At 36.8% G+C, this 23970-nt stretch overlaps 1 protein-coding gene across 4 annotated transcripts in view; it reads left to right on the top strand.

The window, feature by feature from the left end:
* LIN9 (lin-9 DREAM MuvB core complex component) overlaps nucleotides 1-23970 on the top strand; it is a 92630-nt gene extending 68660 nt beyond the window's left edge. For all 4 annotated transcript variants that reach the window (XM_044762787.2, XM_044762789.2, XM_070501651.1 and 1 more), the window contains 4 exons: nucleotides 17307-17432; nucleotides 21416-21595; nucleotides 21958-22055; nucleotides 22476-23970. In XM_044762787.2, coding sequence (XP_044618722.1) covers nucleotides 17307-17432; nucleotides 21416-21595; nucleotides 21958-22055; nucleotides 22476-22581 — 510 coding nt within the window. In that variant the 3' untranslated portion in view covers nucleotides 22582-23970. The remainder of the gene's footprint in view (nucleotides 1-17306; nucleotides 17433-21415; nucleotides 21596-21957; nucleotides 22056-22475) is intronic.

Genomic DNA, 23970 nt, shown 5'->3' with positions numbered 1-23970 from the left:
CTGAAACAAAAAGGCAAAGGTATACAAAGTGTTGAACAAGGTGATAAATAGACAGAATCAGAAAATTGCAAATCTGTATCAGAATAGGTTAGTAGACACTTAATTTATAACATAACGGCAAAAAAGAGAACATCAAAAATAACTATAACCACTTCAATTTGGTAAAACTCACAATACAAAAAAGGATAACTTATGACAACAAAAGCATAGAAGAGGAAGAGGAAAAGGATGAAACCTGCAAATGTTGATGGAGATAAGATGTTATCAGAGAAAAAGGGCTGTCTCATCTATGAGATCTTTTATACAAACCTCATGGTAACCACAAAACAAAAAATCAGAGCAGAGTCACAAAACATAAAAAAAGAGGAAACTCAGAAACACATCACAGAAAACCACCAAACTGAAATGGCAGGCAGAAATACAAGGAAAAAGAAACAATGGAAATATAGAACAAACAGTAAACAAAAGATAAAATGGCAATATTAAGCCTTCATATATCAGTTATCACTCTAAATGTAAATGGATTGAATTCACCAATCAAAAGACACAGATTAGGAGCCAGCCCTGGTGGAGCCTAGTGGTTAAGTGCAGTGCGCTCTGCTTCAGTGGCTGGTTCAGTTCCCAGGTGCAGACCTACACTGCTCAGCTGTTAGTGGCCATGCTGTGGTGGCGGCTCACATTCAAAAAGAGGAAAATTGGCAGCAGGTGATAGCTCAGGGAAAATCTTCCTCAGTGAAAAAAAAAAAAGCAGCTGGATGGATTTAAAAAACAAGACCCAACAATATGCTGCTTTCAAGAGACCCATTGCAACTCTAAAGACAAATAGGCTCAGAGTGAAGGAATAGAAAATGATACTGCGAGCAAATGGCAACCAAAAGAAAGCAGGTGTAGCTATACTGATATCAGACAAAGTAGACTTCATGCCAAAGAAGATAACAAGAAACAAAGATAGACATTATATAATGGTAAAAGGGACATCCCACAAAGAGGACATAACATTTATAAATATATTTACACCTGACATAGGAGCACCAAAGTATATGAAGCAACTGTTAACAGACCTAAAGGGAGAAATTGACAGCAACACAATAATAGTCGTGGACTTTAATACCCCACTTACATCAATGAATAGATCAACCAGACAGAAAATCAACAAGGAAATAGTGGCCTTAAATGAAAACCTAGACCAAATGGACTTAATAGATTTATGTAGAACATTCCATCCAAAAGCAGCAGAATACACATTCTGCTCAAGTACACATGGAACATTCTCAAAGATAGACCATATGTTGGGAAATAAAACAAGCCTCAGTAAATTTAAGAAGTTTGAAATCATATCAAGAATCTTTCCTGACCACAATGATTTGAATCTAGAAATCAACTACAAGAAGAAAGCTGGAAAAGTGACAAATATGTGGAGACTAAACAACATGCTACTGAACAACTGTTGGACCAGTGGAGAAATCAAAAGAGAAATTTTAAAAATACCTGGAGACAAATGAAAATGAAAACACAACATACCAAAACTTTATGGAATGTAGCAAAAGTGGTACAATTCAGGCCTAACCTGAAGAAACAAGAAAAACCTCAAATAAACTATATGATATTGTACCTAAAAGAACTAGAAAAAAGAAGAAATGAAGCCCCAATCAGTAGAAGGAAGGAAATAATAAAAATCAGGGTGGAAATAGAAACTAAAAAAAACTATAGAAAGGATCAATGAAATTAAGAGCTGGTTCTTTGAAAAGATACACAAAATTGACAAACTCTTAGCTAGACTCACCAAGAAAAAAAGAGAAGGCTCAAATAAATGTCAGAAATGAAAGAGGAGAAATTACAATAGATACCACAGAAATGCAAAGGATTATATAAGAATACTATGAAACACTGTACACTGCAAAAATGGATAGCCCAAATGGATAAATTCTTAGAATCATATATAACCTCCCAAAATTGCATCAAGAAGAAATAGAGACTCTGAATAGACTAATCACAAATAAAGAGATTGAAACAATAATCAGAAACCTCCCCGAAAACAAAAGTCCAGGACCAGATGGCTTCTCTGATGAATTCTACCAAACATTCGATGAAAATCTAATACCTATCCTTCTCAAGGTCTTCCAAAAAAATTGAAGAAGATTGGACACTTCCTAACTCATTTTGCAAGGCCAACATTACCCTGATACCAAAACCAGACAAGGACAACACAAAAAAGGAAAATTACAGCTCACTATCACTGATGAACATAGATGCAAAAATCCTCAACAAAATATTAGCAAATCAAATGCAACAGTATATTGAAAGGATCATATACTAACAATCAAGTGAGATTTATTCCAGGCATGCAGAGATGGGTCAGCATCTACAGATCAATCAATGTGATACACCACATTAACAAAATGATGAATAAAAATCACATGATATCTCAATAGACGCAGAGAAAGCATTTGACAAGATTGAGCATCCATTTATGATAAAAATTCTCAATAGAATGAGTATAGAAAGAAAGTACCTCAACATCACAAGGGCCATATGTGACAAACCCACAGCCAACATCATGCTCAATGGGGAGAAAGTGAAAGCTATTCTTCTAACAAGAACAAGGCAAAGATGCCTACTCTCACCACTCTAATTCAACATAGTATGGGAAGTCCTAGCCAGAGTAATTAGGCAAGAAAAAGAAATAAAAGGTATCCAAATTGGAAAGGAAGAAGTAAAACTGTCACTATTTGAAGATGACATGATTCTGTATGTAGAAAACCCTAAAGAATCCACCAAAAAACTCTTTGAAATAATTGACAAATACAGTAGAGTTACAGAGTACAAAATCAACATGCAAAAAATCAGTAGCATTTCTATACACTAACAACAAACTAGCAGAAAGAGAAATCAAGAATACAATCCCATTTACAATTGCAACAAAAAGAATAAAATACCTAGAAATAAATTTAACCAAGGAGGTGAAAGCCTACATAACTGAAAACTATAGGACATTATTAAAAGAAATTGAAGAAGACATAAAAAAATGGAAAGATATTCTGTGCTTTTTTTGTTTTTCTTTTGTCCATGAACTAACATCTGTACTGGTCTTCCTCTGTTTTATATGTGAGATGCTGCCACAGCATGGTTTGATGAGCGGTGTGTAGGTCTGTGCCCTGGATCCAAACCCACAAACCCCAGGCCGCTGAAGTGGAGTACACGAACTTAGCCAGTAGCCACCAATAAATAAGGACTTGTTAGTATATTTAAAAAGGGACATCATCACTGCCAAATAGAGTTTATTCCAGGAATGCAAGGCTAGTTTTACATTCAGAAATATTAAATGGAGTCCAGGGACACAGAAGATGATGATGGTCCCCACAGACAAATTATGAAAACAGAATATAAAGCCCGGAAGCTAGAATGACCTGAATATTCAGAAGCTCCTCCATTAGTTAGATTTGTAAGAAAATTTAATATGGATAGAATATTTCCAGTTGGATGGTGGATTCACAGAACATACCGGTGTTAGCAAAGTGGCAAACTTGATACAGCATTAGAACATTACTTTAGGAACTAGGAAGTCTAATGATGTCCAAAGAAAACATGAAACTTCCACAGGCAGGAAAAGAACAAACATACAACACTCGATTTTAGAAGATCTCCAACTTGTCTTAAATCAATAAACTTCTACTCATTCATGTTATTGTCTTGATTGTTACAGTACAAAACACTCAAAGATTTAGTAAAATAATTCCAACTGGTAAACATGACCTGGTCATTTGTAATAAAATATTTAAAACATGTACACTCATTATGTTTTCAGACAGCAGGAGGAAAAATGTACTACAATATTTTTTCTCATATTAAGGCACTGTCATTTAAACATAAACCTGGAATTCAGGTTTACAGGATAAGATCAAGGCAGGAAGTATCAGATTGCTGTGGAATAATATACATTTCCAGAAGAAGGAAAAGATAAATCACATGCTCGCTTAGTCAAAGAGTTGAAATTTTAATTGTTTAAAGTAGCAGGTGAAATGAATGCTGTTGCTAACCCTGTTGATTTTTGAAAAGATGCTAACTACTAGTAGTATCAAAAGTATGTTCAGGATTGTTTTGATGCCTGTATTTATTAAAAACAAATGGTGGATGACTTCACTTGTATATGGAATCTAAAAAACAAAACAAATGAACAAACAAAGGAAAACAGAAACAGACTCGTAGATACAGAGAACAAACTGATGGATGCCAGAGGGGAGGGAGCTTAGGGGAATCGGGCAAAATAGGTGGAGATTGAGACATACTAACTTGCAGTTATGAAAAATGTCATGGGGATGTTATGTACAGCATAGGGAGTATAGTCAGTAATATTATAATAACTTTGGTGACAGACGGTAACTAGACTTTTTGGGGTGATCATTTCATTTCGTAACATATATAAATATCAAATCACTATGATGTGCACCTGCAACTAATATATTGTATGTCAGTTATACTTGAATAAGAAAAAGTTTTTAGAAGAACTAGGTAGTAGAAAGGGATGGATTTCTATTCAGAGTAGCTCCTTTTTATTACATGTAACAACATAGTAAATATTTGTTTACAACCGTTGTTTAACAAACCATACCTTTAAGTGGGATCATCAAAAAGGAAATAGTTGTGTGATATGTGATTTTGAAATTAGTCTTAAAATGTAAATAAAATGTAGAAAATATCCTCAGAGACTGTGCCATTTCTATCATATTGATGTGATTTGTGTACAACAATGCCTTGTAGAGATAGTAAACATCAAATTATGTCTTTTGATCTTAACACACCTATTATTTATCTTATTTTGTATATTACTTGTGAATTAGAATCTTCCAAAGTATTTCAGGGACAAATACAAATTATTCACCTAGTTTAATTCCTTCTTTGCAGAATGAAGAATCCAGGTTTTGTAATATGAGATTTTATTTTTAATATCTCCAGAACTATTATTTAAAAAAACCTTCAGAAATAGTGCAATTCTTTCAGATTTATGGGTTACCAATTTTCTTGGTATACTTTCCATTTATTCCTCATAATGTCTTTTTCCTTATTTTTCTGTGACGCTTCAGGTTAATGACATTGGACAAATTGAACATTTACATTGTTAATCCCAAGTGTTTTTAGCACTAACTAAGAGTAATTTTATCTACCCTATCCACCTGGCCTCCGTCCTAACAAATATTTAATTTTATTTGATTAATTTAACTTAACTTTGACGTTGAAAGCTAATTTATGTTCTCTCTTTAGCAAAATGACCTGAGTAGTTCACTGCTTTTGACCCAAAGGGACTGGACGTACTACTTTGTTCAAAGTACATTTCCTTATGGAATTAATAAAGAAAATAGAACATTGGTCTAATAAAGTCTCCTTTTAGTTTTGGAAAGCTTAATTATTTATCTCATACTTTACCCACGAAAAGCAAACTAAAGTCAAAATATGAAATGAGATGTTGAGACTTTGGATTTGTAAAGTGAAGGGGGGCTACTTTAGATTACATGACAGTGCTCTCATCGCTATTATGGCGCAACAAGGACAAAAATAGTCAAAATATGAAATTAGATGTTGAGACTTTGGATTTGTAAAGTGAAAGGGGGGCTACTTTAGATTATATGACAGTGCTCTCACCGCTATTATGGCGCAACAAGGACAAAAATAGTCAAAATATGAAATGAGATGTTGAGACTTTGGATTTGTAAAGTGAAGGGGGGCTACTTTAGATTACATTACAGTACTCTCATCGCTATTATGGCGCAACAAGGACAAAAATAGTCAAAATATGAAATGAGATGTTGAGACTTTGGATTTGTAAAGTGAAAGGGGGGCTACTTTAGATTATATGACAGTGCTCTCACCGCTATTATGGTGCAACAAGGACAGATTTCTCAGTCATGTACCTAGAAGTTTTTATTAAGTCCTTCAGAGTCAAAGCTTTGAACTACCTTTTCTTGGTCAAATTATAGAGTATATTAAAGTCAATGAAAGTTTGCCTAAGCTTATTAATTTTAGTATGCCTTTTCTATTTGGATTATTCAAATATTTTTAAAATATACATACAGAGCATTCACATACAAATTAATAGTGCATGTGGAATTTATCAATGTGGATTTGGATTGCTCCAGCGCTATATGAAAGTAGATAATGACCTCTCAGTCTCTAATTGCTTCTCCACTTCGAAAATGTGTCTTGTCATACATGGACATTAATAATAATTCAAGAATAGGAAAGGGGATTTATCCCTGAGAGTTCTGTCTTATCGATTGTTAAAACCATATAATAGCAATTCTGGGAAACTCTGGTCACTCTGCTCTCTGTGCTCCTGCCTTCTTCTATCTGCCACTGTGAAAGTTGGTCTTCTCTTGCCCTGAATATTTTGTCTTCATCATGTGTGTTAGTCCTCTTTTATTTTGAGAGTTATGGATCCCTGCAGAAATCTACTTACCAGTTAACTAAGCTTCAAGGTAGAATCCATTTTGTATGTCACACTCAACCTGTATGTGGCAACCTAAAGCACACTAATTGATTATAGGAGGGATAGAAAACTATGCCTACGTACAGTAACATATTTAAAAGGACAGCTTCTTTTTATAGCAGCTTTACTGCAATATTATTCACACACAATTCAGCATTTACAGTTAAGTGGACAATTCAGTGGTTTTTAGTTTACAGTTCAATTCACAGCTTTGCAGCCATCATCGCAGTCAATTTTAAAGCATATTCATCATCCCCCAAAGAAACCCCCGTACCTTTCTTTTAGCGATCATTCCTCATTTCCCTCATCCTCCCCACTACCTAGGCAACCGCTCGTATAATTTCTGTTCACCTGTTCTGGACATTTAATGTGAATGGAATCATGCAATATGTGATTCTTTGTGACGATTCTTTCACGTAGCATAATGTTTTGAAGACCTATCCGTGTTGTAGCGGTATCAGTACTTCTTTTTATTGCCAAATACTATTCCATTGTATGGTTATACCTCATTTTATTTATCCATTCATCAGTTGATAGGAATTTGGGTTGCTTCCACTCTTTGGCTGTTATGAGTAAGACTGCTGTGAACATTCACGTACAAGTTTTTGTGTAGACATATGTTTTCATTTCTCTCAAGTATACACCTAGAAGTGGAATTGCTGAGTCATATGGTAACTAATGTGTAATCTTTTGAGGAACTGCCGGCTGCTTTCTAAAAAGAAGACAGATCTGATGCAATTTTTATGTTTTGTAAAGTGGGCAAGCTTATGAAAGTGTGGGTTATTAACCTTTAAATGAACTACAAAATTGTCTTAGATATTTGATTAAAACACCAGCTGGTAAGTCTGTTGAAGTTTTAACTGTAATTTCCCACAGTAAGAGAGTAAAGAAAATCCACGAGATCATCTTAACAGATGCAGGAAAACCATTTTACAAAATTAAACGTCCCTTCGTGGTAGAAAAGCACGCTTACGAACTAGGAAAAGAAATGAATTTTTTTAATCTGATAGAGAATATTTAGCAAAAAACTTACAGGAAATATCGTACTTCTTAGTGACATGTTAAAAACTTTCTCTTTAAGATTGGGAATGAGATCAGAGTGCCTACTGGGCCCAGCCCTGTAGCACAGTGGTTAAGTTCGCGTGCACCACTTCGGCAGCCCAGAGTTCACCAGTTCAAATCCCAGCTGTGGACCTAACACCGTGTATCTCAAGCCACGTTGTGGCAGGTGTCCCACATATAAAATAAAGGAATATGGGCACGGATGTTAGCTCAGGGCCGATCTTCCTCAGCAAAAAGAGGAGGATTGGTAGCAGATGTTAGCTCAGGGCTAATCCTCCTCCTCCTCAAAAAAAAAAACGAGTGCCTACTATCACAGTTTCCATTCAGCAGTATACTGGAGGTCCTAGCCAGTGTAATAAAGCAGGAAAAAGAAGTAAGAGCTGTAAAGTTTGGGAAGGAAGAATAAAACTGATTTTATTCACAGATGATGTGGATGTGTACATAGAAAATCTAAAAGAATCTGCAGATAAATTATTAGAATTAATAAGTGAGTTTAGCAGAGTTCTTAGATTAAAGGTCAGTTTTTTTAAAAAGCAGTTGTTTCTATGTATCAGTAATAAGCAGTTAGAAAATGAAATTTCAAAAAATACCATTTAAAATTATGTACTTTGATATAAATAACATAAGATGTATTAAATTTCTATATACAAAACTATTAAATGTTGAGAAAAATTAAAGAAGACCTAAATAAAAAGAGAAAGGTATCATATTCACCATTTCAGATACAATACTGTAAAGGTGTCAGTTTCCCCCAAATTTATCTGTAGATTGAATGTAATCTCAAAGTCCCACTGGGTTGTGTGTGTGTGTGTGTGTGTGTGTGTGGCGTGCGCACACATGCATGCATAAGTGTGTACAAAGTGACAAGCTGATTCTAAAATTTATGTGGAACTGCAAAAAGCTGAGAACTGCAAAGTATTCTTGAAGAACAAGGTGGGATGACTTACTCTCCTGGATAGCAGAACTTATTACAAAGCTAGACTTATTAAAGACTGTGGTACTGGCAAAACATAGACAAATAGACTGTGGAACAGGATGAAGAGCCCAGGAATAGACTTACACACATATGGACACTTGATCTGTGTATGACAGGTGGTTCTGCAGAGCAGTGAGGAAAGAAAGGTCTTTGAAATAATGGTGCTGAATCAATTGAGTATCAGTAGGGGGGAGAGGGGAATCTCGACCTCCTACTTCACACCATAGACGAAATGACTGTTTTGTTATTTTTTTAAATTTATTTCTTTATTTTCCTTCTTCTCCCCAAAGTCCCCGAGTACATAGTTGTGAATTCTAGCTGTGGGTCCTTCTAGTTGTGGCATGTGGGATGCCGCCTCAGCATGGCCTGATGAGCAGTGCCATGTCTGCGCCCAGCATCCAAACCAGCGAAACCCTGGGCCACCAAAGCGGAGCAGGCAAACTTAACCACTCGGCCACAGGGCCAGCCCCGTGACTGGTATTTTAGATCTAAGTGTGAAAGGCAAAACTATAAAGCTTCTAGAAGATACTATAGAATATTTTTAAAACCTTGGGATAAACTCTTTTATTTTTATTTATGTATTTATTTGTGAGAAAGATTGGCCCTGAGCTAACATCTGTTGCCAAACTTACTCTTTTTGCTTGAGGAAGATTGTCACTGAGCTAACATCTGTGCCATCTTCCTCTATTTTATGTGGGATGCCGACACAGCGTGGCTTGACGAGCGACACTAGGTTTGCACCCCGGATCCAAACCTGTGAACACCAGGCCGCCGAAGTGGAGTGCACAAACTTAACCACTACACCACCAGGCTGGCCCCTTGAATAGATATTTTTTTAAAAAGAGGATATTCAAATGTACAAAAGAAATTGTTTGAAAGATACCCAATGTCATTAGTAATCAGAGAAACGCAGATTAATGCCACAATGAGATACCACTCACAGCCTCTAAAGTGACTAATACTCAGAGACTTACAATATCAGAGATTGGCGGAGATGTGAAGCAGCCAGAACTCTCTCATTCTATCACTTTGGGAAACTGTTTGGCTCTATCTACTAAAACTAAACAAATTCCACAATGTCATAGCAGCACTATTCATATTCGCCAAAAGCTAGAAGCAACCCAAATGCTCAGCAACAAATAGAACGGTAGAATGACTGAATATATCATATTTCTACAGAGGAACGTTATACAGCGGTGAATGAACTAACTACGGATATACAGAATAGTGTGGATGGATCTCACAGACTTGACGTTAACTGAAAGAAGCCAGGAACAAAAGAACATATACTGTATGACTGCATTTTATATAAAGTTCAAACACCGAACTCTAATGTTTGATGTCAGGATAGTGGTTACTTTGGAGAGAAAAGAGAACACTGATTGTAAGGTGACACCTGGGGGGCTTCTGGGGTGCTAACAATGTTCTATTGTTTGATTTGGGTAGGTTTTTCCCATTATTATTTTCCCCAACTTCATTGAAGTATAATTGATGTCCAATGAATTATACCTGTTTAAAATGTTCAGTTTGATCAGGTATATGTGTATATGTATATATACACATACACGCCTATGAAACCATTACCATAAGCTAGATTAAAAATATTTCCATCTTCTCCCCTTCCCCTCAAATTTCCCCAAGCTCTTTCTAATCCATCCCTCCCTCTACCCCAGGCTCCAGGCAACCACTGATCTGCTTTCTGTCATTATAAATTAGTTTCTATTTTCTAGAATTTTGTATAAATGGAATCATACAGTAAATACTCTTTTTTTGCCTGGCTTTTTTCAGTATAATGATTCATCCACTTGGTTAGTGTTTCAAAGTTCACACAACATGCTTCCTTCCTTTTTATTGCTCAGTAGTATCTCGTTGTATGAATCTACTACAGTTTGTTTATCCACTGACCTGTTGTGGACATTTGGATTATTTACAGTTTTAGCTATTGCAAATAAAGTTGCTGTGCGCGTACCTGTACAAGTCCTTGAATGCACGTTTTCATTTCTCTTGGATCATATGGTAGTGTATGTGTTTAACTCTTTAAAAACTGTTTTTACACAGGTGTTTGCTTTGTGATAATTCATTGAATTGTACATTTATATTTTGTGCACTTTTCTCCATGTATGTTAAACTTTTCAATTAAAAAAAAATGCTAAGGCTGGCCCAGTGGCATATGCATTCTGCCTCAGCAGCCCGGGGTTCGTGGGTTCAGATCCTGGGCGCAGACCTAGCACCACTCATCAAGCTATACTGTGGTGGTCTCCCACATAAAATAGAGGAAGATGAGCACAGATGTTAGCTCAGTGACAACCTTCCTCACCAAAAAAAATAAAGTTATGTTTGGGGCCGGCCTGGTGACACAGCGGTTAAGTGCGCACATTCTGCTTCGCTGGCCCAGGGTTTGCCGTTCGGATCCCGGGTGCTGACATGGCACCACTTGGCATGCCATGCTATGGTAGGCATCCCACATATAAAGTAGAGGAAGATGGGCACAGATGTTAGCTCAGGACCGGTCTTCCTCAGCAAAAAGAGGAGGATTGGCAGCAGATCTTAGCTCAGGGCTAATCTTCCTCAAAAAAAAAAGCTAACTTTTCTAGCGTGAAGTTATTCCTGATAGGTCTCATTCTGGCATTTAGGGAGCCATGGCCTGAGGTACCCCTTCTCCACTCACCCTAAAGCACAACCTGACAGTTGACATACCCCATTATATACATAATTATATTTGCCTCTCACAAGAGCCCTAGAGAGAGAGAAACACCAGGGAAACCCACAGAGGCTGCCCATTCCTTTAGTAAATGTGAATAAACCACCAGAGAATACTGGCCATACAAGGAAAGTAGCGTGAAAGAGAAAAACCAACACCTAAGAAAACGTAATTCAGGGAATAGAAGATAAATTTTAAAAACTAATCTACTCAGAGATTAAAGAAAATATTGAGTCCATAAATGGGATGCTATTAAAAGAAGCAGTCAAAGAACCAAAAAGAGCTCATAGATTTAAAGAAGACCAAAACCTTCTAAGCATGACACAAAATCCAGAAGTCATAAAAGATTGATAAATTTGCCTACATAAAGGTAAAAACTTTCTGCAAGGCAAGAATCATCATGTGAGTAAAATCAAAAGACAACAGATTGAGGAAAGATTTTGCAACTCGTGTCACAAAGGGCTGATTTCTCTAAAATACAGAAGGCTCCCTCAAAGCATTAGGAAAGATCACCCGGAAGACAGTGAGCAAAGGCAGTGAGTAGACAGTTCATAGGGAAGAAATACAGATGACTCTTGGATATGTGAAAAGGTGGTCAAATTCAATCATAATGGAGAGAAATGATTAAAAATATACCAGGATCCTGTTTTTCACCCGTGAGACTGGCAAAAATAAAAAGTTGTAAGAAACATTATTAGTGAGGATGTGAGGAAATAGGCATTCTTACACATAAATTACTGCATCTCCAAAGGGTGTTTTGACAATACCTGTCCAGATTAAAACTGCACAAGCCCTTTGATTTAGCAATTGCACTTCTAGGAACTTCCCCTCTAGTGGTATTTGCCCTTGTCCAAAAGACATACACAGTTTGCAGCATTGTTTGCAAGGCCTGAAGACTGGAAACAACCTGAATGTCCGTCAGGAGGGAGCTGGCTGAATCTGTAATACAGTCTACAGTGCAACCCCACGCAACTCAAACAGGGAAAGTCTTTGTAAAGTATTTGATAGAGAACACTCCTCAAAATATACTGCCTAGTGAGAAAAGCAAAGTGCTGAACGTGTGTATGACATGTTCCCCTTTGTTTGAGAAAAAGAAGAGTGGGGTCAGGAGAGGAAAAAGTAGACATTTTTTCCTTGAGTATGTGTAGACTCTGGAAAGGTGCTGAAGGAACTGAGGATACTGGCAGCTTCTGAAGAGAAGAAAGCGAGCAGCTAGACGGCTGAGTTTAGGGGGAATCTTAACTTTTAAATTTTAAAACATGCAAAGGTATTTTCTATTCCAAAAAAATTTAAATATTTTCAATAGAAGGTTAAGAAGAAAAAGTTGAAGAACTTTCCCAGAATGTATGATTGAAAAATAGAGATGGAAAGTACGAGAGAAAAATTAAGAGACAGAGGACCAATTCCAAAAGATCCAAAAGCCCCAGTAAGATACCCAGAAAGAGAGGGCCGAGAAAATGGAGAAGAGGGAGTTATCAAGGCAGTAATAGAAGGAAGTTTCCCGAACCAGAGAAGTGGCCATTGTTAGTTCTTTATGTTGACTCTAACTTTCCTCCGTTACTGCTAGCTCTACTCTCTGAAAGTATTACCATCTTCTGTGTGGTAACTATTAAAATATTTGAAGACAATTTAACACCTCTTCTATGTTCTGTTCCTTTTAGATTAATTATTCCTAGTCCTCCCATCGATTTTGTAAATATTTCAAATAAAGTGTTAGTGAATGTGTGCAGAAATGGGCACACTCGTATACCATAGGTGGGATCTAAGTTGTTAGCGTCTGTGTGGAGAGCACCTTGGCCATATGGATGAGCCAGCAGTTCTTCTAGGGTATCATTCTGGAGAATGGATCATGTATATGCACAAAGATGTGCGTTCATGAATGTTCATTGCAGCATTGTTTGTAATAGCAAAAAAAAAGTAAACAATTTAAATGTCCGTCTAAGGAGGACTGGTCAGATGAATCATGGTTGCAGCCATTCTGTTGGAGCACCCTGTAGTTCTTAAAAGGAACAAGCTAGATCTGTCTTATCTCAACGTGGAAAGCTCTCCAGAACACGTTAAGTAAATTGGACAAGTTGTAGAACAATATTTACAGCAGGACCCTATTTTTATGAAAAGCTGTACGTATATGTGTATGAAATGCCTCGAAAAAGTACTGGACAGCTGCACTCCGAACTTTCCAGTGGTTGCCCTGGACGGGCAGTGTGGGGTGGGCACAGATACGTGACTAGGGACTTGCTTCTTAGGCTCTATTTTTATATTGTTTTATTCTGTCGCAATGAGAATACATCCATGAACTACTTGTACAATAAATATTTTCCAATTTATGTTGAAAGGTCCCTTTCCCTTGAGCTATTTTTTATATTACATGATTTTGAGTCCCTTCACAATTCTGTGTCCTCTCCTCTGCATGTTATTGTGGTTTGTCTTAAAATGTAGAGCCCAGGTGGGATATTATAATCCAGCTTAGGTCAGACTAACATTTAATACAGTAGAATTGCTATTATCCAATGTCTGGACAGTGTATGCTTGCTGTGTAGGTTGACATTGGCCTTATCACAATGGTGGCTTACATAAATGTACGGCCAGCTAAAACCCCCATGCCCTTACACATGAACTGCTCAGTCTGGCATTTTCCATCTTAAAAAGCACGTCTATATAATGTTTGCTTTCAGCATCAGCTTATAAGCCACCAAGAAAATCATTCATTACTCTATCATCATACCTTGTTTCTGACCAAAAGTTGTATTAGGGATTAAATTACTTCATAGGCTTCAACCTAATATCTGACTTTATGCTTCACCTTATTTTGCTTTTAAAAAAATTTTTAATTATATGTGTAAAACCTGAATGTATTGTAAAAACTTGCCATTCTTATTGAATTGTATGTGTATTTTTTCCTTTTATTTACTTTTGTACATATAAGTACCTATAGAATATATACTATTGGGGTTTCTCGGGTAAGGGTACTTTTTTAAAACAAATGTTATACTAAGTTATATTCTGCTTTTCACTTCACAATATCAGTAAATGTACATCATCCTCTCCAATCCTAGATATTATAAGATTCTTAAATTATTAGCAATTATGGGTGAAAAACAAATAGCGCATTGATTTATTTTGCATTTCTAAGGCTATTAGTGGAATTAAATATCTTTTTATATGTTTGTTGGCTATTTTTTTTAACTTTGCTCTTGATGTTATAGTGTAGAAAATTAAAATTTGGATGTAGTCAAATCTATCAATATTTTTCCTTTTCTAGTTTTTTGTTCAAAATGGCTTCTCTACTTCTTGCTCATACCCATATTTTTTATTTCCTGTAATACTTTTATAGTGGTTTTTAAAAATTTAGATCTTTAGTCCATCCTAAAATTACTTTTCTGAATGATATGAGCTAGAGATCTAACTTTATTTTTTTCCCAAATAGCTAACAGTCCCAATTTATTAATAGTTCATCTTTCCCACTGATTTAAAAGGACTTTATTATATACTAAATTCCCATGACATATATATATACACATAATATATACACACACACAAGCATATGTGCCAGGCACATATATACATATATTTGGGAATTTACTGTGTATTAAAGACTGCCCACTGTTCTGTTCATCGATGTATTTGTCACCCATGCCAGTACCACACTGTTCTGTCTGACATCTACTGATACACATTCCCCGTTTGTCTTCCTTTTTCAAAATTGCTTTGGTCATTCTTGTATATTTGCTTTTCTATATTAATACTTTAGAGTTTGAATATATAAAGACATGAAGGAAAACATTTGCCATCATTGAGGATATTCACAAAGATGTCCTGAAGACGTTGAGAACAGTTTTAGAAAGGGTGGCTCCAAAAGTATTTTGAGAAATTGGAGATATAACCTGATGACAATTTTGAAGGGGGTGATAGCCATTTCACTGAAGGGTTTTTTTTTTTAATGGATCATTTGTCCCTTCACTCTGTTATCTAACAAAGTAGCCATCTCCCATGTACATTTTGATGTACATATGTAAAGTCATTGTATGTCTTTATTTAAATAACTCATAAGTATGTGGAACACGAAAGTTGAGGATCAAGGCTTTTGACACCCTCTGATGAATTCTGTGCAGGATGATACAGAGACTTAATAATTTTGATTTTGATTAACTAGTTCTTTTTTTTTTTTTTTTTTTGAGGAAGATTAGCCCTGAGCTAACATCTGCTGCCAATCCTCCTCTTTTTGCTGAGGAAGACTGGCTCTGAACTAACATCCGTGTCCATCTTCCTCTACTTTATAGGTGGGACAGCTACCATAGCATGGCATGCCAAGTGGTGCCATGTCTGCACCCGGGATCCAAACCAGCGAACCCCGGCTGCTGAAGCAGAACGTGTGCACTTAACCGCTGCACCACTGGGCCAGCCCCATGATTAACTAGTTCTGAATCTGCCAAAATATGCACTTATCCCTAAGAAAAGACTTGATGAAATGCTTAAACTCAACACTATGTCCTCAGTAATCTCCAATCCAATCCAACAGGGAACCAAAGTTAAATTCACTGTATCCTGTTGATTGCTTTCTTGCACTCATAAAATACTCATCTTTTGGTTAGTGCAGTGGGCTTAACTTCACAGAACTGAGGCTTAGGAAGAGGAAAACAGTTCAGGAAACAGCAGCGGTAAACTAAAAGTAGGCTGTCCTGGAGGGTTCCAGGCTTGCAGAGAACTCAGCCGTTCCCTCCTCTGCCTGTGACATTCTTCCCCTCTCCGCTCTCGCTGCCGCAGCCCCACAGTGGTGGAGGAATTCTGACTGATGCACTCTGGCTTCGGATCCCACATGCTGCTTGGCTGTGGTGCGTGGGCCTCAGATTCCTCCATAGGTAAAACGGGGATAAGGACCTATCGTACCCTTCTCGCGGGGTGGTTGTGAGGATTCAGTAAGAGCCCGTTAAACGCTTAGAACCGCTCCTGGCACGAGTCCGCTCCAGTGAGCCATGTTCATTTTTATCATTGTTAAGTCCTCGACGCATTATTGACGGTGTGTGCATTAAACAGACATTTAACTGTCCTCGGCCGCAGTTTTCTCATCTGTAAAATGGCAGGGCAGAACTAGATGATCTCTAAGGTTTCTGTCAGCTCCAACAATTAGAATTCTGTGATTTGGAGCTTGCATAAGTACTCTGTCCCCATCCAGCCTAGGTGTACTCGCCTTCTTACCTGGACTTCCTAGAAGGAGCAGTTGTGCTCCCCCAGGGTATGATGATCGGCCTTCTCAGAAATCCTCTGGGAGAAGAAATGTGGTTAAATTTGGCCTAACTGGAGAAGTCTCATTGTAGCATTTGTAGCTGGAGTGGAATGGATAGTGTAATTTATTGGTGGCTTTGTGAAGAGGAAAGGAAACAGCATCAAAGTCCATTTAGGCTTTCTGGTAGGATGCAAATATGGAATGGTGGCAGTGATGATAACAGTTAACATTTATTGAGCACTTTCTGTGTGGGAGGCAGTATGCTGGTACGTATTATTCCATTTACTCTTTGCCATAATCTCATTAGGTATATATACTAATTATCCCCATTTTGCAGATGAGGAAACTGAGGCACAGAGAGATTAAGGAACTTGCTTAAAGTCACACAGTTAGTAGGTGATAGAGTTGGGATTTGACCATATATAATCTGATTCTAGCACCCATGCTTTTAACCATTATGCTTTATTGGATTGATTCCAGATGGAGAATCAGTTGTTTAAATGAGTACATACAATTTTATACCAACTTTTTTTTTTTTAATGATAAACTTATGAAAGAATTGAAAGACTAATATAAGGGACATGTATATAGATTCAACAATTTTGCTTCACTTAATTTCTCTCTATATATAAGATCTCCTTTTTAAAAAAAGTAAATGGCAGACGTCATGACCCTCCGAAGAACAAAGACAATCTCCCAAGTCACGGTAATACTGTTATCACACACGAGAAGTATAATATTGAGTACAGACAAGTTTAATAACCTTTAGTTTGTTTCTGATAAGCCACATCTCCTAATAGATAACTGAAATTGCACTGCTCAAAAAAACCTTTATCAAAATCTGATTTTCTTTTCTTCTCAGAAATCATATTCCATGCCCATCAGCATTGAATTTCAGCGGAGATATGCCACAATTGTTCTAGAGCTGGAACAGCTGAACAAGGACTTAAACAAAGTTTTGCATAAAGTTCAACAGTACTGCTATGAGGTAGGCAATCCGTATGAAGTTACCTGGAGGGGCTGTGCCCTCCATTCTTATTTGAAGCTTAATACTGTTACCTTCACATTTTAGAAAATGTAAGCGAGTATTTGTGTAAGGCCCTTTAGCTGAACTAGATTTTATATATTTTACTCCTTTACAGCATCAGTGTTGAAGAATAACTTTTCCACAGTAAGCTATCACTCCTGTTGACTTACGCTTGTTTGAATTACACATGATATCGCTCTCTCAAAAAATTGAGAGAAGGATTTACTCTTATTTCCACTGCCCCAAAGCCTATATTTTGGTATTTCACCTCAGCTTTTTTTTGAATATACATGCTTTTCCTCACAAAGTTATGATCATGGCGAGTATACAGTTTTGCTTGCTCCTCCTTTAAACTTCACATTAGAACTATGGATTCTCGAACTTCAAACACAGATCATACGGTTATTTGTGACTTATCATCATCATGCATATAAAATTATATATATGGAGGTGATTCAATGGTTTCACCTAAAACTGGAGTTTTAATTAAATGATTGAGATGAATTTAGAATGCTCCTGCGTTTGCATGCTTAGAGGTTTTTGATTTCTAGTAAAGCCACCTGTTTGTGATATGAGATTCTTAAACAGTTAGCTTTTCGTGATGCTGGCCTCATAGATAAATCCCAAGATCTGCCAGAGGTGATGCTCTCAACCCACTTGAATTGAACTGAGGGGCATGAACTGTGGTTACTTACAACTAAACTCTCAGTATGTTTTGCTCATCCCTCCAGCTATCCATTATCATTTATTTTTATTTTCCTGGTAGTTGTCACTTACCTACTTAGCAAACGTGTTGTCCTAGCAAATAGATTTCTTCCTCTGGACTAGCAGCTGTCCATGAGAGGTGCAAGCAAGGTAATCCAAGTATGTAGCAAAGGTGAGGATACATGCAGCAGCGGGTTGCTCATCGATCTGTTTGTGTACATAATTTCATTATGTACATAAGTCCCTTTGTGATAGGTGCATTTTCTCAAATAAAATTATTTAATTTTCACAAAGCTCTTGTGGAAGTACAATATTGATTTTAAAATAAGAACATATCAGAGAGAACGCTATGACTAAGCAATTCTACTCCTAAGTATGTACTAAACAGATATGTGAACATGTATTCACCAAAAAATATACACTGGAATGTTCATAGCATCACTGTTTATTATAGCCAAAAACTAGAGATTACCCAAACACCCATCAATACTATAATGAATCAATAAACTGTCAGATAATTATATAATGGAATACTACTCAGCGATGAGAATGAACTCAACTACACACAACACTATGGATGAACTCACAAATATAATGTTGAACAGATAAAGTCAGACACAAAAGACTATATGATGCATGATTCCATTTATATACAGCTCAAAAGCAGCCAAGCTAATCTGTGATGCTAGAAGTCAGGATGGTGGTTACCATTAGGGTGTTACCCTGGAAGATGGCACTAGGGTGTTATCCTGGAAGATGGCGCTAGGGTGTCATCCTGGAAGATGGCAGTAGGGTGTCACCCTGGAGATGGTGCTAGGGTGTTATCCTGGAGATGGCGCTAGGGTATTACAATGGAAGATGGCGTTAGGGGCCTTTGAGGGGCCGGTGATGAATGTTCTGTTTCGTAATCGAGATGCTGATTTCTCAGGCATGTTTGATTTGTGAAAATTCATTAACCCATACACTTTATGATTTGCAGACTTTTATGTATTTATATATACTTCAATTAAAATTTTTTTAAAAGTGTTAGAAGACAGGGTTGCTCATTGCAGCATTACTGGTAATTGCAAAATATTAGTAAAAACCTAAATGCCAATACATAGGGAACTGGCTAAATAACTCATGGTGCATGCACACAGTGGAGCACTGTGCTGCTACAGAACAAATAAGGAAGCTCTCTATTTACTGATGTGGAGTGGTTTCTAGGGTATGTTAAGTGGAAAAAGTGAAGTGTATAAGAGTATGTATAGTATGTTACCTTTGGGGTAAGCAGAAATAAAATATGCATGTATCTGCTTAGTTTTTCAAAAATAAACACAGGAAGGATAAACCAGAAACCAAGTTGGTAATGGGGTATGGATTGGGGAGCAAGGAGGAGTGACTTTTCTCTGAATGTTTGTTTTCCCAACAAATACGGGTAAACTCTAAAATGGAATACAAACAGAAATAAATGAACCTAACTGTATTTCAAAGGAATAACATAAACATACTGAAGGGGACAGAAACAAGTCCAGGTCACTGGAACATACTGTTGACTATAGACCCTTAGTCTAAAGATAAACCGAACTTTAAACAAATACTGAGCTCTAGTTGGGAGGACTTTTTCTCATAGTGGTGTGGATTAGCAATTCTGAAACTCTGTATTCTAGGATCGCGCAGATGAGTCAGGAGGATATTGAGGCTAAGGGGAGCCAGGTCTCTGACGTTTGGAGAAGGGGAAGACTAGAGTCACCCAGTGGTGTTAGGTGAGCACAGCAAGAGTCAGTATGAACTCTGTTCATCTTCCTTTTACCAAACAGATGTCAGGAAGTGTGTGCGTCTGCTGAGAGAGCCTAGAAGCAGTGACAGCTGACAGCAGTGAACATACCCGGCACCCACATGCGAGTTTCTAAACACTTCTCCAGTAGGAGTCAGGGCTTCTGGAAAAAGAGACTGATTCCAGAGCTAGGGCAGGTGAAGTCGATGAGCCTGGACCATCTTATTGTGCAAGGGAAGTGAAATCTGCCCCCAAAATTATGCGGTCACGGGTCAGGTCAAAAGAATGCAGCTTGACAGGGGTCCCACTGGACAAATCTGGGACAATTCGAGCTTCAGCATAAGTAATTATAGTAAGAGATTATAGCCCCTTGAATGAAATAAGAATTCATGAGTCCATAATATTAACTAATTAATTTTTAAGGAAAAGTTCTTATTATAAAAATGCCAACTAATAAATGTAGAAGGGATGGTAAGTAAGTAAAACAAAATTTGGCAATCATAGTAATAACTGGTAAGGGCAAGAATCATTAGATGCTAAAACTGCTAAGTAAAAGTTTGATGAGGAACAGAATCTTTACAGAGCCTCAAAATATCTCTTCGTAAATACCAGTTACAAAGGGGGAAATCTTTTACTGTGGGAAAATCTAGAAAACACTTAACTTCCTTAAACCAGTGATCAAAGATAACATCACCAGTAATGGGACAGATCAACATTGCGTGCCTCCTAATCACGATGCACTGAGAACTCAGCACCACCTTTGTGGTGTTGCCGCCAAAAAGGCATAACCTCCGTCTAATCCTGAGGAAACAGACCCACGCTGAGGGGTATTATACAAAATAATGGGCTGGTTCTCTTCAAAAAGATCAAGGTCATCAAAGACTAAGGAACTGGTCCAGAATAAGGGACTCTAAAGAGACATGACAAACAAATGTATTTGGGGGGAAAGAGCTATGTGTAGGACATTTTGGGAAGTTGATGAAATCTGAATAAGGACTGTTACGAGGTGGTATTATATCAATGTTAAATTCCCTGATTGTGATAGCTGCACTGTGGTTCTATAGGAGATATCATTGTACTTAGGGAGTACAAACTGGAGTTTTTAGGGGTAAGAGCAACTTATTCTCAAATAGTGAAAGGGAAAAAATTATATATGCACAAACAGAGCCATCAGATGTTAATGAGTGAAATGGAATAAACCATAAACACTTAGTGAATCTGGATAAAAGGTTATCAAGAGTTTTTTTTTCTATTATTTTTTAGAAGTATCAAATTATATCAAAATTAAAAGTTACCAAAATGTAAAACAAATCAGGGAAAAAAACTGTTAGAGGAAAAAAAATTTCTAAGGTAAGAGTTAACATCATCTTTGTTATAAATGCTAGTTTTGGTGAAAATCCAAATCTGAAAACAGGACACACACACACAGAACTTATCATGGCCTCATGAATGTCCATCTTATGTTTCCATCATCTCTGTCCAGCTCGCTCCAGACCAGGGGCTCCAGCCTGCAGATCAGCCAACAGACATGAGGCGAAGGTGTGAGGAAGAAGCACAGGAAATCGTTCGGCATGCCAATTCCTCAACAGGACAGCCCTGTGTCGAGAATGAAAATCTGACAGACTTAATCTCCAGGCTTACAGCTATTTTATTACAAATTAAGGTAAATTTCAGAGAAAATATTTTCTTAATTTTGACACCTATACAAACTATGTGAATTTGTTGCTAAAAAATTATAATCCTTGGCCTGGCCCCGTGGCTGAGTGGTTAAATTTCTGCACACTCCATGCTGAACTTGAGCAGCCCAGGTTCAGATCCTGGGCACAGACCTGCTCCACTCACTAGCCGTGCTGTGGCTGTGTCCCACATACAAAATAGGGGAAGATTGGCCCAGTTGTTAGCTCAGGGCCAGCCTTCCTTAGCAAGAAAAAAAGAAAGAAAAATATAATTTATAGATTATATCAGGTATTTTTGTCTGTATTTGAACTATACTTCAATTAAAGTTTGAATTCTTTTTCCCTTTAGTGTCTAGCAGAAGGAGGAGACCTGAATTCCTTTGAATTCAAATCACTTACAGATTCATTAAATGACATCAAAAGTACAATAGACGCTTCTAATATCAGGTAATTCATAAGCCGCCTCCTGGTCACTTTATATTAATTCATAGTGGTTTCCAGCACAAGTTTTAAGAATTAGGCATATTTGTGAAGTACTCATGTGATTTTTATCCTTCAAATAAATTATGAAAGAGCGTTTCAGTTATATCCAGTCTGTTGACGATACAAACTTCACATGGATTTTTATAGAAGATATATAATATGTAGGTTTGGGTTTGGCATGAAAGTCGACTCAGAAATGGAGCTTCCCCGTCAGAGATGCATCCTCGTCCGGGCGCTGCTGTGGCTCCTTCGCTGCTTCACAGACTTTCAGCTCCTCCCGCAGGGGATCACGGCTGCTGTCAGGGCAGATAGACGCCTTTGTAAAAATCGTCTTTCATAACTTTGTGAACTAAAGTAGTTAACCATGTTTCCTTCTTTCTTTAGCTGCTTTCAGAATAACGTGGAAATCCATGTTGCACACATTCAGAGCGGCCTGAGCCAGATGGGGAATTTGCACGCCTTTGCAGCAAATAACACCAACAGAGACTGAGCAGAAGATTTAAGTACTCCACCTGCTTAGGACTTTGTTTTCGAGAAGTTCTTTTCCTTTATATAGGCTTCCAACACCAAATAACCCAACTGCTGGAAAATAAGGGAAATTTAAATCTCCAAATAAGGCATTTTAATATACTGTACTGCTTCTTAAACCAGCATTGCTGACCAGCATTATATTTATTTTTCTTTTATTATTCAGCTGCAGTAGCATTGCTTATGTTACATGTTTATTAGCAAGTGTTTTTAAACTGAATATGTCTGAACATAATATAATTTCATGGAAGAATATGTTGACCATTTTTTTAACATGCATGAATTCAGCCCAACACATACAGACAACTACTGCAATGGAGAACATGAAGAAACGTGGCCTTTGTGTGTGTACGTGTGGCAACGTGGAAATTCCATGTAGAAATTGACAACTCCGGTTCATTTAGTTGCTCACCATCTCAGTCTTCAAAAGATAACATCATGAGATATGGGAAGTCCTGGTTTTAAGGAAGCCACTGGAATGTAGATGGGAAATATGGACTTGACAAGTATATATGACATATACTTGCAATGTGACATGGTTCTGTAGATCATTTTATAATAATAAATATTTTAATTTATCATAATTTATAAAAGAAACCTTTGTTGTTTGTCTGTTGAAAGAAAATGAAGGAGCAGGAAAAAAACATTACTGCAAAATGCTAAATTTCAGCAAGTGGATTTGGCATGTCTTTTCCCGTCAATTCAGGGCAAAAAGTGCTATTGTGAGATTTATTAAAGAAAAAAAAGACTGATAACACACTATTTTCATATTTTTTGTTTATTTGCACAACTTTTGAACCAGATTACTGGTTAAAATCCAACAGTACACAATTTATAAAGTAAAAAGATTTTATAAGGATAACAAATATAATAACCAGTGCTATGAAATGCAGAATAAAGGTTTGTATTCGGTTGTGGGGTTTTTTTTGTTTTTGATTTTTGGTTTTTTTAAGGAAAACCCTGCCTAAAATGTTAATCTTGTAAAAAAAAAAAAAAAGTGTGTATTTGGAATTTTCTTTGTTTTAATGTAGAATATTATAAAGTCAAAATATAATAAATTGTTTTCAGATTTGGAGTTCAAGATATAGCTGTAGAAGTGGCTTTCTTTTAGATGTCTCATAAAATGAGGCTTTTTATATGTTAATGTATAATAAAACTGAAACAAGATTATTTTCCATTTGAAATTTTTGTATAGTTTAAAAATGCTTCCATATTCTTGGTTGGTATTGTGCCACTGCAAAACTTTAGCGCAGAGTTTATATTTAGCTAAACTGTTATGTTAATTAAGAAATGCATAAATCTTTTATTCTTAATATTTGTAATTTTAAATAAATTGATCTATGAAAATTAA

Source organism: Equus asinus, chromosome 30, assembly GCF_041296235.1.
Source record: "Equus asinus isolate D_3611 breed Donkey chromosome 30, EquAss-T2T_v2, whole genome shotgun sequence".
NCBI classification, from domain to species: Eukaryota; Metazoa; Chordata; class Mammalia; order Perissodactyla; family Equidae; genus Equus; species Equus asinus.
This window is presented reverse-complemented; position numbering and strand designations above follow the sequence as displayed.